Consider the following 14392-nt stretch of genomic DNA (forward strand, 5'->3'; position numbering starts at 1 on the left):
ACAGAATGAACCAGCATGGTATACCACTTGGTTCTGGATGCATGCTGGTCATGTTTTAGAAGGTATTAATTTACGCCATTGTAGAACAAAATGAGGCAGAGAAAACAAAATACACAAAGCCAAACAAAAAAAACATATGTTGTATATCTCCCCAAATTAAGTTGAGTATGTTGAAGGGAATATAGAAGTGGAAAATATATCTAGGACCTGTAATTGTAGAAATATGAAAGTCAAAAAGGAAGAATCTTAAAAATGAAGAGGTGGTAAAATATTGTTGTTAAGGTGGGGAAAGAGAAAAAAATGGAAATTTACAGTCTGATATAAAAACGAGTTGTACTGGAAAAAGGAAGAAAAGAAAAAAATAGGAGGGGTACCCTTTAGTTCTATATACTGTAAATCTCTAGACTTCCCTTGAAGCTTTCCAGCGCTGCTTGGTCAAAAACTCGCTCTTCTCCTGTCCTTTCAGCTGATCTTCTCGGGGAGGGGCCTGCTGTGCTGATTCTCTGGTGTGTGCACCTGAGGGAGCTGCCCCACCTCCTGCCGGGTGCCGGGCTCAGTGGGAGCTGTTTACCCCCAGAGGCCTCTGTTCCCTGGCGGCCCTGCCTCTCCCAGGCACAGGGTGACAGAAGGAGGGACAACAACACTGGCAGCGGCCAGCTCTCCAGCTCTGGAATCAACTCCCGCAGTAACTACCACAGTCTCCCAGTCTGCACTGGCCTGGATGCTCCCCAGCCGGCAGGGGGCACTGATCTGCACAGCTTGGGGGCGCCCCGCGGCAGGAGAGTCCTCACTGTCCTGTGCCCTCCCCGCCTCCGCCTGTCCCAGGGCGAGTGCAGGATCATGGACTTTGTCTGCTGGGTGCTCTGGGATCTGGGGCCTGTGCTGCTGGAATCGCGCTCCCAGGGCCTCGGCTCCTGAAGGCAGCAGGGCACAGACCCCTCCATCCAGAGCCCCCGCCTGACCCACCGGCTTTTCCCCAGGCCTTTACTGAGATCCGCCCACAGTTTGTGCAACGCTTTCCCCCGGCACACTTCCTCTATTATTGATTCAGGGAGACTCTCCGGGTTTTTCTCCAGAATCACTGGGCATTCCTTATCTCCTTGGCCCCAAGGCACTGTTTTTTTCTCTCCTGCCTGAAGTTCTCTAGGTCTCTGAAAAGAATCTATTTATTTTTTCTCTATTCTCTTTCCATCCAGTCCCATGACTTTAAATACTATTTCACTAGTCTTGGTCTCTCCCTGAAACTTCGGATTCATGTAACCATCTGCTTACTTGACATCTCTCACTTTAGCAGGCAACTCAAGCCTAACATGTCCAAAACAGAGCCCTTAATTGTCTTCCCCAGACCTCTTTTTCATTGATCTTTGTCATCTCAGGAAATGGCAAGAGCATTCACTGCACAAACTAAAAACGTAAATCATACCTCATTCCTTTTTTCCTTTATACTATCTGCAAGTCTTCTTGGCTCTACTTTCAAAATATATTCTAAATTCATCTAATTTTCCATTACCACTCCATTATCATGTTCCAAACCACCATCATCTCTCACCTGGACCTTTATGATTCCTTTCTCTCTCTCCTCCTTCCTTCAACAGTTGCTTCCTTGAAGCCTTTCCACTGTCTTCAGAGAGATCATTTTAAAAAGTAAATCAGGTATATTTTTAACTGTTTGAGGAACCTCCACACAGTTTTCCAGAGTGGCTGCACCAGTTCACATTCCCACCAACAGTGTATGAGGGTTCCCTTTTCTCCGCATCCTCTCCAACATTTGTTGTTTCCTGCCTTGTTAATTTTCCCCATTCTCACTGGTGTGAGGTGGTATCTCATTGTGATTTTGATTTGTATTTCCCTGATGGCAAGTGATGCAGAGCATTTTCTCATGTGCATGTTGGCCATGTCTATGTCTTCCTCTGTGAGATTTCTGTTCATGTCTTTTGCCCATTTCATGATTGGATTGTTTGTTTCTTTGGTGTTGAGTTTAATAAGTTCTTTATAGATCTTGGAAACTAGCCCTTTATCTGATATGTCATTTGCAAATATCTTCTCCCATTCTGTAGGTTGTCTTTGAGTTTTGTTGACTGTATCCTTTGCTGTGCAAAAGCTTCTTTCCTCAAACAGTTAAAAATATACCTGCCCTACGACCCAGCAATTGCACTGTTGGGGATTTACCCCAAAGATACAAATGCAATGAAATGCCGGGACACCTGCACCCCGATGTTTATAGCAGCAATGGCCACGATAGCCAAACTGTGGAAGGAGCCTCGGTGTCCAACGAAAGATGAATGGATAAAGAAGATGTGGTTTATGTATACAATGGAATATTACTCAGCTATTAGAAATGACAAATACCCACCATTTGCTTCAACGTGGATGGAACTGGAGGGTATTATGCTGAGTGAAGTAAGCCAGTCGGAGAAGGACAAACATTATATGTTCTCATTCATTTGGGGAATATAAATAATAGTGAAAGGGAATATAAGGGAAGGGAGAAGAAATGTGTGGGCAATATCAGAAAGGGAGACAGAACGTAAAGACTGCTAACTCTGGGAAACGAACTAGGGGTGGTAGAAGGGGAGGAGGGCGGGGGGTGGGAGTGAATGGGTGACAGGCACTGGGGGTTATTCTGTATGTTAGTAAATTGAACACCAATAAAAAATAAATTTAAAAAAAATAAAAAATAAATAAAAAGTAAATCACATCACATCATTTCTTTGTTCAGAACCTTCAATGGCTTCCTACAGCACTTAGAACAAAAATCCAAACTCTGTATCTTGACCTATGAGGCCTTATATGATCTGACAACTACCTACTTTTCAGTTTCATCTGACACCACATTCTCTTCCTTGTTCATTATGTTCTAGCCATCCTGGCCTTCTTTATGATTCTTTAATGTGTCAGGTTATTTCCTGATACCTTGCTTCTCATTCTACCTGGAATACTCTTCCCTTAGATAATGACAGTTTTACCTCCTATTTTTTTCTTGTTTAAGTGCATCAGTCTGTACATCTAGAACCATATTACATTAGAGTAGTAAGTGTTGGTCATTATTTCCTCTCACTTTAATTTGAATGTTTCTGGGGCTTCCCCATTTGACTACTCATTCAGATGCTGACTTTGGGGTTGTGTGTTAAGGAACTATTCATCTATTCGGATTTTATTAAGAGTTCTAAGTAAGAATGGGTGATGAATTTGATAAAATGCCCTTTTAAGATTTGTAGAAGGGGAGGTGGGTGGGGGGATGGGGTGGCTGGGTGACAGGCACTGAGGGGGACACTGAGTGTTATACTATATGTTGGCAAATCGAACTCCAATAAAAAATATATATATAATAAATAACAAAAACTACTTTCATAGGAATTAAATGATGTGGTCCAGGTAGAATGTTTAAAAGTGTATATAGGTCATATTAAAGGCTTGCTATTGTCATTTTCATGGTTCTTCACATTAAAAGTGCTATTTTATAACAGAAACAAAACAAAAAAACAACAACAAGAAAGATTTGTGGAGATTATATGATACTTTTCCTTTTGATCTATTGGTAAATTTTATTAAATCTCTTAATATTGAACTACACTTGCATTTATTCATTATTCAACAATTATTTACTGAGTGCCTACGATGTGCCAGGTTCTATCCTAAGCACTGAAGATACCATAGAAACAAAACATAAGTTTATCATTGCCCTAGCAGAACATACCTTCTAGTGTGAGAGAAAAATGAACAAAATACATAAATTTTATTGTATATTGGAAGGCAACAGATGCTGTGAAGTAGAAAATAACAAGGGAAGTGATAGGGCATACTAAGGTTGTTAGTAGCTGCAATTTTTTTAAGTAGGCTCCATGCCCAATGTAGGGCTTGAACTCATAACCTGAGATCAAAAGTCACATACTCTACTGACTGAACCATCCAGGCACCCCATAGCTGCAATTTTAAATAGTATGATCAGGGAAGGCCTCACTATGAAAGAAATATTTGTGCAAAGACTTGAAGGACATGCGAAAGTTAGGCTAGGAGGTTGGACAAGTTATCAAGACTGAAGAGAGAAATTTAATGTTAGAAGTATCAATAGAGAACAAAGAATTATTCTCAGAGAAGTAAAGAATTGGAAGATGATTGCAACAAGGAGGGTAACTGGTGGTACAGTGTGAAGACATGAGATTCATTTTTAAAAGCTAGAGGGAAGGGGCATGCCCAGGGATATAAATGTAATGGGAGGAAAAAGAAACAGGCACCACTTGAGAAGACTAGGGAGTGTCATCAAGGGAGATTCAGATTTCAAGAAATTGAAAGGAATATTCAGAGGCTGAAGTGATAAGGGATGATGGACTGTGTGTTCTGGAGGATCTATGGAAGTGTTTCACGAGTTGGTGGGTCATAGGAATTGGAAACAAAATGGGAGATATGAATATCCAGATGGTCATTATTAGGTTATAAACAAGGACTCGGGAGTCTGAGGCTCCTTGTGTTTATTGACAAATAGAGATAAAAGTATAATGTATTTAGTTCTGGTGTCTCAAGACAGCTAGTGGTAGTGAGGCTGTGAGTGTTTGAGGGTGATCATGGGGGCCAGTAGAGATATGGAGGTCCTATAGACAAATCTTATTCCAGAATGAACTGAGCTTACCCTGGACTCCTGTGAGAGAAAAGGTACAAAAAGAAGTACTATGCTTCCATGATCTCATAAGACAGGCATGACAATATAGTACTGGAATCTTTCCAAGTGGTAACATCATAGAAAACTTATCCATTAATTTAAAAAGATATCTATTGGTTTTGTGTCCTGGCTTTGGAGAACACATACCTCTATATTTTTATTCTTCAGAGGTAAATGTTTATATTATTTCAAAGTAGGGATCCATCAGTTTTAATATTTTTCATTTTCCTATAGATCTTTATTGCTCATGAGAATTTTTATAAAATACTTAGATGGCTGCAATGGGAAAAATGTCTCCATAATTAGACATGGGCTTCCATAGTTAAATAACAGGAAGTTAAAATACTGAAGCAATTTGGGATGAGACCTACCCAAACTTTTTCTGTTAATCAAAATTTCCTAACACTAAGTTTCCAATTGAAACTCAAATAGTCTTAACTTCTTTGCTAAGAATCAAATATATTGGAAGTAGCTGCTGTATTTCTGTCAAATAAAAATTTTTTGTGTCTTCCTCAATTTCTTTCAGAAGTGTTCTATAGTTTTGAGGGTATAGATCCTTTACATCTTTGGTGAGGTTTATTCCTAGGTATCTTATGCTTTTGGGTGCAATTGTAAATGGGATTGACTCCTTAATTTCTCTTTCTTCAGTCTCATTGTTAGTGTATAGAAATGCCACTGACTTCTGGGCATTGATTTTGTATCCTGCCACGCTACCGAATTGCTGTATGAGTTCTAGCAATCTTGGGGTGGAGACTTTTGGGTTTTCTATGTAGAGTATCATGTCATCGGCGAAGAGGGAGAGTTTGACTTCTTCTTTGCCAATTTGAATGCCTTTAATGTCTTTTTGTCGTCTGATTGCTGAGGCTAGGACTTCCAGTACTATGTTGAATAGCAGTGGTGAGAGTGGACATCCCTGTCTTGTTCCTGATCTTAGGGGAAAGGCTCCCAGTGCTTCCCCATTGAGAATGATATTTGCTGTGGGCTTTTCATAGATGGCTTTTAAGATGTCGAGGAATGTTCCCTCTATCCCTACACTCTGAAGAGTTTTGATCAGGAATATAAATAATAGTGAAAGGGAAAATAAGGGAAGGGAGAAGAAATGTGTGGGAAATATCAGAAAGGGAGACAGAACATAAAGACTGCTAACTCTGGGAAACGAACTAGGGGTGGTAGAAGGGGAGGAGGGCGGGGGGTGGGAGTGAATGGGTGACGGGCACTGGGTGTTATTCTGTATGTTAGTAAACTGAACACCAATAAAAAAAAAAAAAAAAAAAAAAAAAAAAAAAAAAAAAAAAAAAAAAAAATTTTTTTATAATATTCCAAATCCATAAATTAAATAAGATTATGTTTTAAATTTTCAGTCCAAACTCTCTGTCAATCAGTTTGAAGTCAATAAATAACCATGTCTATTTTCCAGGAATTCATTAAAAGTATTTCTAGGGCAGCCCCGGTGGCCCAGCGGTTTAGCGCCGCCTGCAGCCCAGGGTGAGATCCTAGAGACCCGGAATCGAGTCCCACGTCAGGCTCCCTGCATGGAGCCTGCTTCTCCCTCTGCCTGTGTCTCTGTCCACCCCCCCCCCCGGGTGTCTCTCATTAATAAATAAATAAAATCTTAAAAAAATAAAAGTATTTCTAAAGAAGTCTGATTTAATGTTTCAGAAATTTTTCTGTTAAGATTCCTATTGAACCTTCTACCTTATGAGATATTAACGTGTATGATTCCACTTAATTTGTTCCTTCCTGTCCCTCCTCTGAAACCATTTTTAGTACACAATTTTAATTTTCTCAAGAGGAAAAATTAGTGAGTTGTTTCTGAATTACCCTTCACTAGAGTTGCAAGTGATTTTAAGAACCACTTTAAAGTTCTACCCAGGAGTTGTATCTAAATTTCACATAAGTTATAATTTTTTTCCTTTCTCAAATGTCATTTCAACCTTGGGGAAATTATCTTTTACCTTGAAAAATCTAAACATTTCATACTAAAGAAATAAATATTTATATGCCTTGGTCCAGGTGATATGAGTCATCCTGCAACTTAAGAACTTCTCAACTATCAGATCTGCAAGTTATTATAATAAAAATAGGTCCTTCTTTGTCCAGTAGAATGCTCTGGACATTTACTTTGATGTAGAGCACCTATAACTACCACTTTAAGAAATGCTCTATTTCTCTTAAAATATCTGTTATTATGAAGATTTGAATTTTCAAAATATAAATTAGGAGGTAATTCTTTGCCTAATGAAAATATTAGCCATAGGACATATTTAGGTAATAGGACTTCTGGAGTTCTATTTACAAATATTTTTATATGCATATTTAGTAAACTTAAAATATAAAACTCACATACATGTAATGGTCCACATATTTCATATTGTAAAAACACTTGCTCTCTTTAAGCTTCTTACAAGGAATTCCATTTTCTCCATTACTTATTTGATATGTATTTCCGTCATAACCTGGTGCTTTCATCCTTACCATTCCAGTTCTTAAATCACCAGATGTCTGATATTTCAAGTCTTCTAGCTCATTTTAGAGAAGGCTTTATAATTTACCTTAAACTTAGGTTGTTTTCATTTGTTTATAGAAACCATAGATGGATGGATGGATGGATGGATGGATGGATAGATAGATAGATCATCAACTTGTATCAAAAAGAGAATTAAGGGGCACCTGGGTGGCTCAGGGGTTGAGCATCTGCCTTTGGCTCAGGGCATGATCCCAAGGTGCTGGGATTGAGTCCCACCCACATCAGGCTCCCAGGGAGCCTGCTTCTCTGTCTGCCTATGTCTCTCCCTCTCTCTCTCTCTCTGTATATCTCTCATGAATAAATAAATACAATCTTTTAAAAAGGGGGACTTAATTAGAGTTAGAGATGAGGCTTTGTACTGTGGTAAAATACACAATATAAAATTTACTGAGAGTGACATGTAGTACATTGACAATGTTGTGCAACCATCACCAATATCTAATTCCAGAACATTCCATCAACCCAGGAAGACATCTGTACTCTAAACAGTCACTCCTTTTTTCTCCATCTCCAGCCTCTGACATCCACCAATCTGTTTTCAGTCTCTATGGGTTTATATATTCTGGATGTTTCATATGAATAGAGTCCTACAATATGGGCCTGGCTTCTTTCACTTAGCTTAATGTTTCAGGGTTCCTCCATGTAATAGTACTTCATTGCTTTTTATGGCTGAATAATATTCTATTGTATGGCTATACCACATTTGGTTTTTGTTTGAACACCTGTTTTAAATGATCTGGGGTAGGTACTCAGGAGTAGAATTGCTGGGTCATGTGCTAATTGAGATGAGACATTTTTCAGTAAAATCTTACCAAACCAATCAACAGTCCCATTTTTGTGTGTGTGTGTAAGGATCATGTTGTTGTCTTCTGTTAATAACTATTAGGGGCTCCTAAACTTCTCTAGGAATTGTGGTATGGGAGTATATACTGGGATACTACAGATGGCATCACCAACCCACACCCAACCTAAGAACTAACTACTTTTTATTCAAAGTGTCAACTGATGTAAAGTCCATTGAAAGCCCCCAACCTTAGCAGGTACACTAGTCTATACCTTCAGACAATGAAAGTTACAAGCAAGTAACCAACATGTTCCTATATAGCATTGGAGTCAGACAGACCTTAGTTCAATTATACACAATTGCTCGTTGGCCACTCAGTAAACTTATCCGTATCTCAGTTTCACCATCTATAAAATGAGGGTATTCCTGCCTCTCAAGATTGTTATGAGGGAAGGGCCTAGCCCTGCACAAAGCTGGAACTTAATAAATGAGTTCTCATTTCCACTTATTTCCCTACACTCTTCACATTAACTGTTCTTCAAGACAGCAGTATTTTTCTTCTCATTTTCTCTTTCAGGTTAAAATTAAACTGCCAAATACGAACCCTTCTGAAATTAAAATTGATATCCAGGAATTGATCATTGACCTCCGTACTCCTAATAAGTGAGTACTACTTAGAACTAGAATAACAACAACAACAAAAAAGAACTAGAATAACATGTTATAATATTAATGAAACTTTAGTCAATATTCTTAAAGTGTACATTGTTATTTTGCATCACCCCTAAAGTCTGAAAAAAAGTGAAAGTCATTCAGATGTTTGATCTACATAGTATAAATATAAATGTATTTGGAAACACCTAATTTTTTTCTGCTTTGCATCCATACATTTGGAGTAGGTTGATATCACCAAAACAGTTCTTGACATTCAGATATAGTTTGCTTATCTGTGAGGAAAAATAATGAGAAGTGAAAATCTCTTAAGATGTAAGTCTTTCATGTGTTTTTTTGTACAATGATGGCATAAGAGAAGCAATATCTTTAAACTTTGTAGTTTTTGTGGGGATCTAAAGTTAAATTTGATTATACTTATTTAGAAATGAACAGAAAAATCTTGTCATCAATTACTTAAAACAAAAATTCTAACAACTAATTTATCACTAGCTCCTCAAGTAGTGCGAATACGTTGAAAAATAATACAGGTAATAGTGGAATAATTCAATTAAGCATTGATATTTTCAAGAGTCCTATTACACAGGTTCAAATTATCTTCCCAAAGCACAACATACAGTAAGATTCTGATATAAATATTATCTTGAAGCCTGGACAAATCAGTGCTGTCTCTCAAAACCAACTGTAAAGAAGGAATCCATGGAACCTAGTGTGTGCTAGATAAAATATCTAAATATCTCACTGCTAAAAAAAATAAAATATAAATAAATAAATATCTCACTGCTTTGTTCACTTTTCATCTCAATGTATAGCAGTTAGCACACTTGGGTTGATAGCAGTGGTTCTTTCTCTGTAACTCACGAACATTTCAAACTGGGTGTGGCTAGCAGTCAGCTACTGGCACCTTTTCTTTCTTACATTATCAGTATCAATAGTTCTCCCCTGTTGATCTTAGGACTTCAAAAAATAAAAAGTAGATCCTTCACACAAAAGACTTCTATGTGTAAACAACCCAGTGTATATACATAGCTTAACCTTGATTTCATTACAGCAGATGGATTTAACCCAAAATGATCTACAGATGAATATATATCAAATATTTTTCATTACTTTTATCATTTCCAAAATATATTCTCACAAGAAATTGTCTCATGTTATAAAAATTACACCCACTATTCCTACCATTCACTTCAAGGAGTATTGTACTTTTTAAATTCATATTATAAATGCTTCTATTCTCTCATACAACCTCTGCATGGAAAGTTGCTTAAATGAACAGTTAATCTTCCATAATATTGGTGTGCTTGTTAAAAGCACATACATATCTACACACCATGGAATTAATTTCCGTTCCCGTAGCAGTTCTCCATCAATCTTTAGGCAGCTGCTCTGTCTATGCTGTCATTCCAGATATCTATCAGAGCCCACTAAATGAAAGACTCACACAGAGATACCTGTCCACATAGAATGTGAGCTACACTAGAATTTTTGAATCATATACTGTTCTTATATATTAAATGCTCTGTGCAGAGAGGTGCTGTCTCCTGAGAAAAGAAATCATGAATTATTATAGAAGACTGAAGATAGGTTTTCATCATTTTTACCATTTTTCCTAAACACTTGAGCATTTTTTGGAGCCATGCTATTACCCAAAATTGTATTGTTGGAAATGTGTCTTTTTTTTTCAGTTTATTGATATTCACATAAACTTTCTTTAGTTTCTAATTTTGACACACTATAACACTGTTTACTCACCCCAAGAAAGGTAAGAGAAAATATCCTCCTGTTCGTGTATGTATAAGACAGAACAAGTGAATCTATTTTAATTGAATGGACTAGTAATATCAGTCAAATGATAGTTAACTGCATTAGAATTATCAATAAAACCCAGATTTTTGGAATTATACAACCTTAAGAAATAAAGCAATGTCTTAAATTTTTCATTTTTAAAAAACTGGTTGTTTTGCATTGTCAATTCCCAACATGGAGTAGATGGAAAGGAGGAAAGATAGGAGAAATTGGATAATTTCCCAAGGACTTTTGTCTTCATAAGAGGTTTCATTATTTTTTGAAGTGAATCCTAAGAATGTCATAAATGAATTCCATGAATGGGAAAATAAAAACATATTGTAAATAAAAGTATGAGTTAATTTTTGGTTGAATGCTGTTCAGATTATTCTCACCTTTGCTGTGTCCTTTAATTCAGATTGATTGAGAATTGACTGATACTCAAAGTGAAAAAATTTTTTCAAAATGAAATAGTGAAGTTCAGCTCAGTAGCTATTTCTGCACTTTGAAAATAGTTATGGTTCCAATAGAAAACTTTTATTTTTTTATTTTTTTTTTTAAATTTTTTTTAAATTTTTATTTATTTATGATAGTCACACAGAGAGAGAGAGAGAGAGAGGCAGAGACACAGGCAGAGGGAGAAGCAGGCTCCATGCACCGAGAGCCCGATGTGGGATTTGATCCCGGGTCTCCAGGATCACGCCCTGGGCCAAAGGCAGGCGCCAAACCGCTGCGCCACCCAGGGATCCCCCCAATAGAAAACTTTTAAAAAGCCATATTTATTTTAACCCAGATATTTAGATAAAATAATTTATTAACTATGTAAAATAAAAGCTGCATTATGTGAATATGCACAGAACAAGGTTGTCCTGTATTTAAATCTCTTGCAAGGAACATCACCTTGACTTTGCTAATATAAATGTAAGTATGCAAGTCTCTAGAGTTCATTTTATGGATAGTTTTTTTTTGTCTTTACTTTTACATATTATAGTTCACGTTTAAATAATTGCTAATGAAAATCAACACTGGATGAACATTTGATCAGTGCTTAAACTGTAGCTTCTTAAAAGCAAGTACACTATCGAAATAAAGGCTGAGGGATTGGGTTTAAATGTTTATTCATATGTGGTAGTGCTAATCTATAGTAGGTATTCAAATATTATTTTGTGGTGACCTATTTGCTTTTCATCCATTTATTTATTCACTCAACAAACATAGGTCTTCTGCTAGACACTGGGGGGACACGAAGATAAGATATAGTTCTGTCCTTCAATGAATTGTACATGGAAAAGTATTTGTAGATTTTTATTTTGTTTAAATATAAATCTCAACTCAGATATCAAGCAGTAAAACAGACTAGACAAAAATACTTCCTTTCTCCTAAGATCCTAAATAAGTTTCAGTTTCTGTTGTTCAAAATTTTAGTATGTGAAGCCATACTACTAAAGACTAGACAGAAATGCAGGGATAGATGGATCATTACAATGGCCACTGTCTCTTCTGAATTTATTTCTCTCTGGACAAAGAGGTGTACATTATCATTGGAACTCCTTCTTCGGCTGATTTATAGTTGTCTTAGTGCAATGAAGCTACCACCACTGAGCTTTGCTTTATTTTTAAAGTGCATATATTATCATTTGTAGGATAAAGGATAAAGCAAATCTAACTCCAGCTCAACCTATATTATAAACAATTTTAAAAAGATAGACTCTAAATATTTTTTGCACCTGCTTTTTTTGAGATGCCAAATATAGACTATATTGAAATACATCACCATATCATTACTTCTGATAGAGAGAGCAGTTTTTCCTACCCTAAATATCTGGAATGGAACAAGAGTAACAGAAAATTTCTCCTTTAGGTTCCAGAGACATGTGATAAATACTTTTAATGAGCCCAATTTCCTGAACTTAAGTATTTGCAAATGAGTAAAGAGGCAATTGGTTTTCAAGAGTTTGTTTTCAAACACTAGTTATTTATATAAGTATTCAGTAAGTATCCCTAAAAAATACCAGATTACTTTACTAATTTGGGTCTTATGCCTTCTAAAAGAGTTTTTTGGTCCACTTTTTATAGAGATACTCAAGCCTTCTCTATGAAGAATGTGAGGTAATGAGTTTTGTGCATTTAATTTTCTTCAGCTACCAGCATGTGCTGACCCCATGCATAATACAGATTCATACCACTATGAGAGAATTATGGATGTCTCATCCCAGCAATGCATCTAAAGCATGCAGCTATCCAGCAACTGAGCCACAACTGCAAAATAAACCCTGAAATCTCTCACAAGGCTTTCATTCAATGTATAGTAGAAAGAACCAGAAGCAAGCCCAGAGTAGCACTTTCATTGATCTGGTATTAGAATTATTCCAGGCCGAATTTCAATAACTATACCTGTAGTGGAGACTCAGCCTAAGGTTGCATTAGCAGAATTATTATAGAACTATTCCAATTTTCAGATTTGTGTCAATCACATTCCATCTACACGTAAGCATGGCTGGCAACAGATCTATCCAACCAACTTAAAATTGCAGTGGCTCGGGACTCCTGGGTGGCTCAGTAGGTTAGTCATCTATTTTCAGCTCAGGTCATAATCCCAGAGTCCTGGGATCAAGCCCTGCATTGAGGTCCCTGCTCAGTGGGGAGTCTGCTTCTCCCTCTGCCCCTCCGCCTGCTCATGCTTATGCTTTGTCTCTCCCTGAAAAAAATAAATAAAATTTTAAAATCTTAAAAAAAAATAAAGTTGCAGTGGCTGTATTCTTCTGCCTATTATCCAAGCCTGAGACTATGTGTCTATAATGCAAAATGAGGTCAATTTTGGAAAAAAAAGAGTGGGGGATCAAAACCCCTGCTTGGACTTTTAAGGCCAAAACTCTGGTATATGATTTATGTTATTTAGGCATATTTTTGATCCAGTACTTGTACTGTCTCATATTGTTCTTTGGTTCCTAATCTTCTGATACTTTGTATTGCTTTCCATTACCTTATTAAAAGTGACATCTTCTGGATTTCACTTTAGGAAGCTGATTCTGGGTTTTTATCCTGTCTTGTTTTGTTCTGATTTTTAGGAAGTTGTTGATAACTCTTCCTCAACCTGTGGAATGCAGCAGTGCCAAAGCTTTCTATATCCTGGAGACTGAGACTCTTGAAGTCACCATGACTATGAAAAGAGAACTGGATCTCATTAATTTCTTCTAAAACTTCATGAATAAGAAGGAAAAATGGCACAATAGCACTGATAAAAAATAAAACTTTGAAAAAATTGGTTAATGTTTTCTATCTTATTATTCTGACATATTTCTGAAAGGGTCTAAATTCAATTAAAGTGAGATCCTGATATTTACAATCATGTCTATTACTCTGGTGAGAAATATTGTTTTCTCATATTCATAAGTTATTCCATTTTTATAGCAATAGCTGGATAAAACTGACAGGTTAGCCAGTCAGATTACTGCATGGCCAATTAAAACTGAAATATTGGGCAGCCCGGGTGGCTCAGCGGTTTAGTGCCACCTTGGCCCAGGGCCTGATCCTGGAGATCCGGGATCGAGTCCGACGTCCAGCTCCCTGCATGGAGCCTGCTTCTCCTCTGCCTGTGTCTCTGCCTCTCTCTCTGTCTCTCTGTGTCTGTCATGAATAAATAAATAAAATCTTAAAAAAAACTGAAATATGACCATGAAATGGTTGGTCCACTTATTTCAGGAGTCTGAAGAACTTAAGCCAATTAATTATACTATGATGCAATCAGTTGCATTGCAGTTGGACATTATTATCACCAGAAAAGTTTATTTGGTTGCCTTTTCATTGATTTGATCAAATGATCTACAGTGTTCTCTGGTTAGGCTCTCACAATTCTGGAAAATATAAATAACAAAGGATTATAAATAGTTTGGAGCACCATACTAACAACATGTTTTACTTGAATAAGCAATACTTCAGAGCACACAGCATTATTTAGCTTCCC

General features: G+C 37.0%; 1 protein-coding gene across 4 annotated transcripts in view; it reads left to right on the forward strand.

Moving 5' to 3' along the window:
* The window catches only part of DNAAF6 (dynein axonemal assembly factor 6), a 43179-nt gene extending 29486 nt beyond the window's left edge, over positions 1–13693 (forward strand). For 3 of the 4 annotated variants that reach the window (XM_025431511.2, XM_025431512.2, XM_025431510.3), the window contains exons 6-7: positions 8546–8631; positions 13497–13693. In XM_025431511.2, coding sequence (XP_025287296.1) covers positions 8546–8631; positions 13497–13626 — 216 coding nt within the window. In that variant the 3' untranslated portion in view covers positions 13627–13693. Of the gene's footprint in view, positions 1–8545; positions 8632–12504; positions 12557–13496 lie in introns of those variants that run through there. The other variant, XM_049107635.1, reaches the window with a different exon arrangement.
* Positions 13694–14392: the final 699 nt, after the last annotated feature.

This window comes from Canis lupus, chromosome X, assembly GCF_003254725.2.
Source record: "Canis lupus dingo isolate Sandy chromosome X, ASM325472v2, whole genome shotgun sequence".
Classification (NCBI taxonomy): domain Eukaryota; kingdom Metazoa; phylum Chordata; class Mammalia; order Carnivora; family Canidae; genus Canis; species Canis lupus.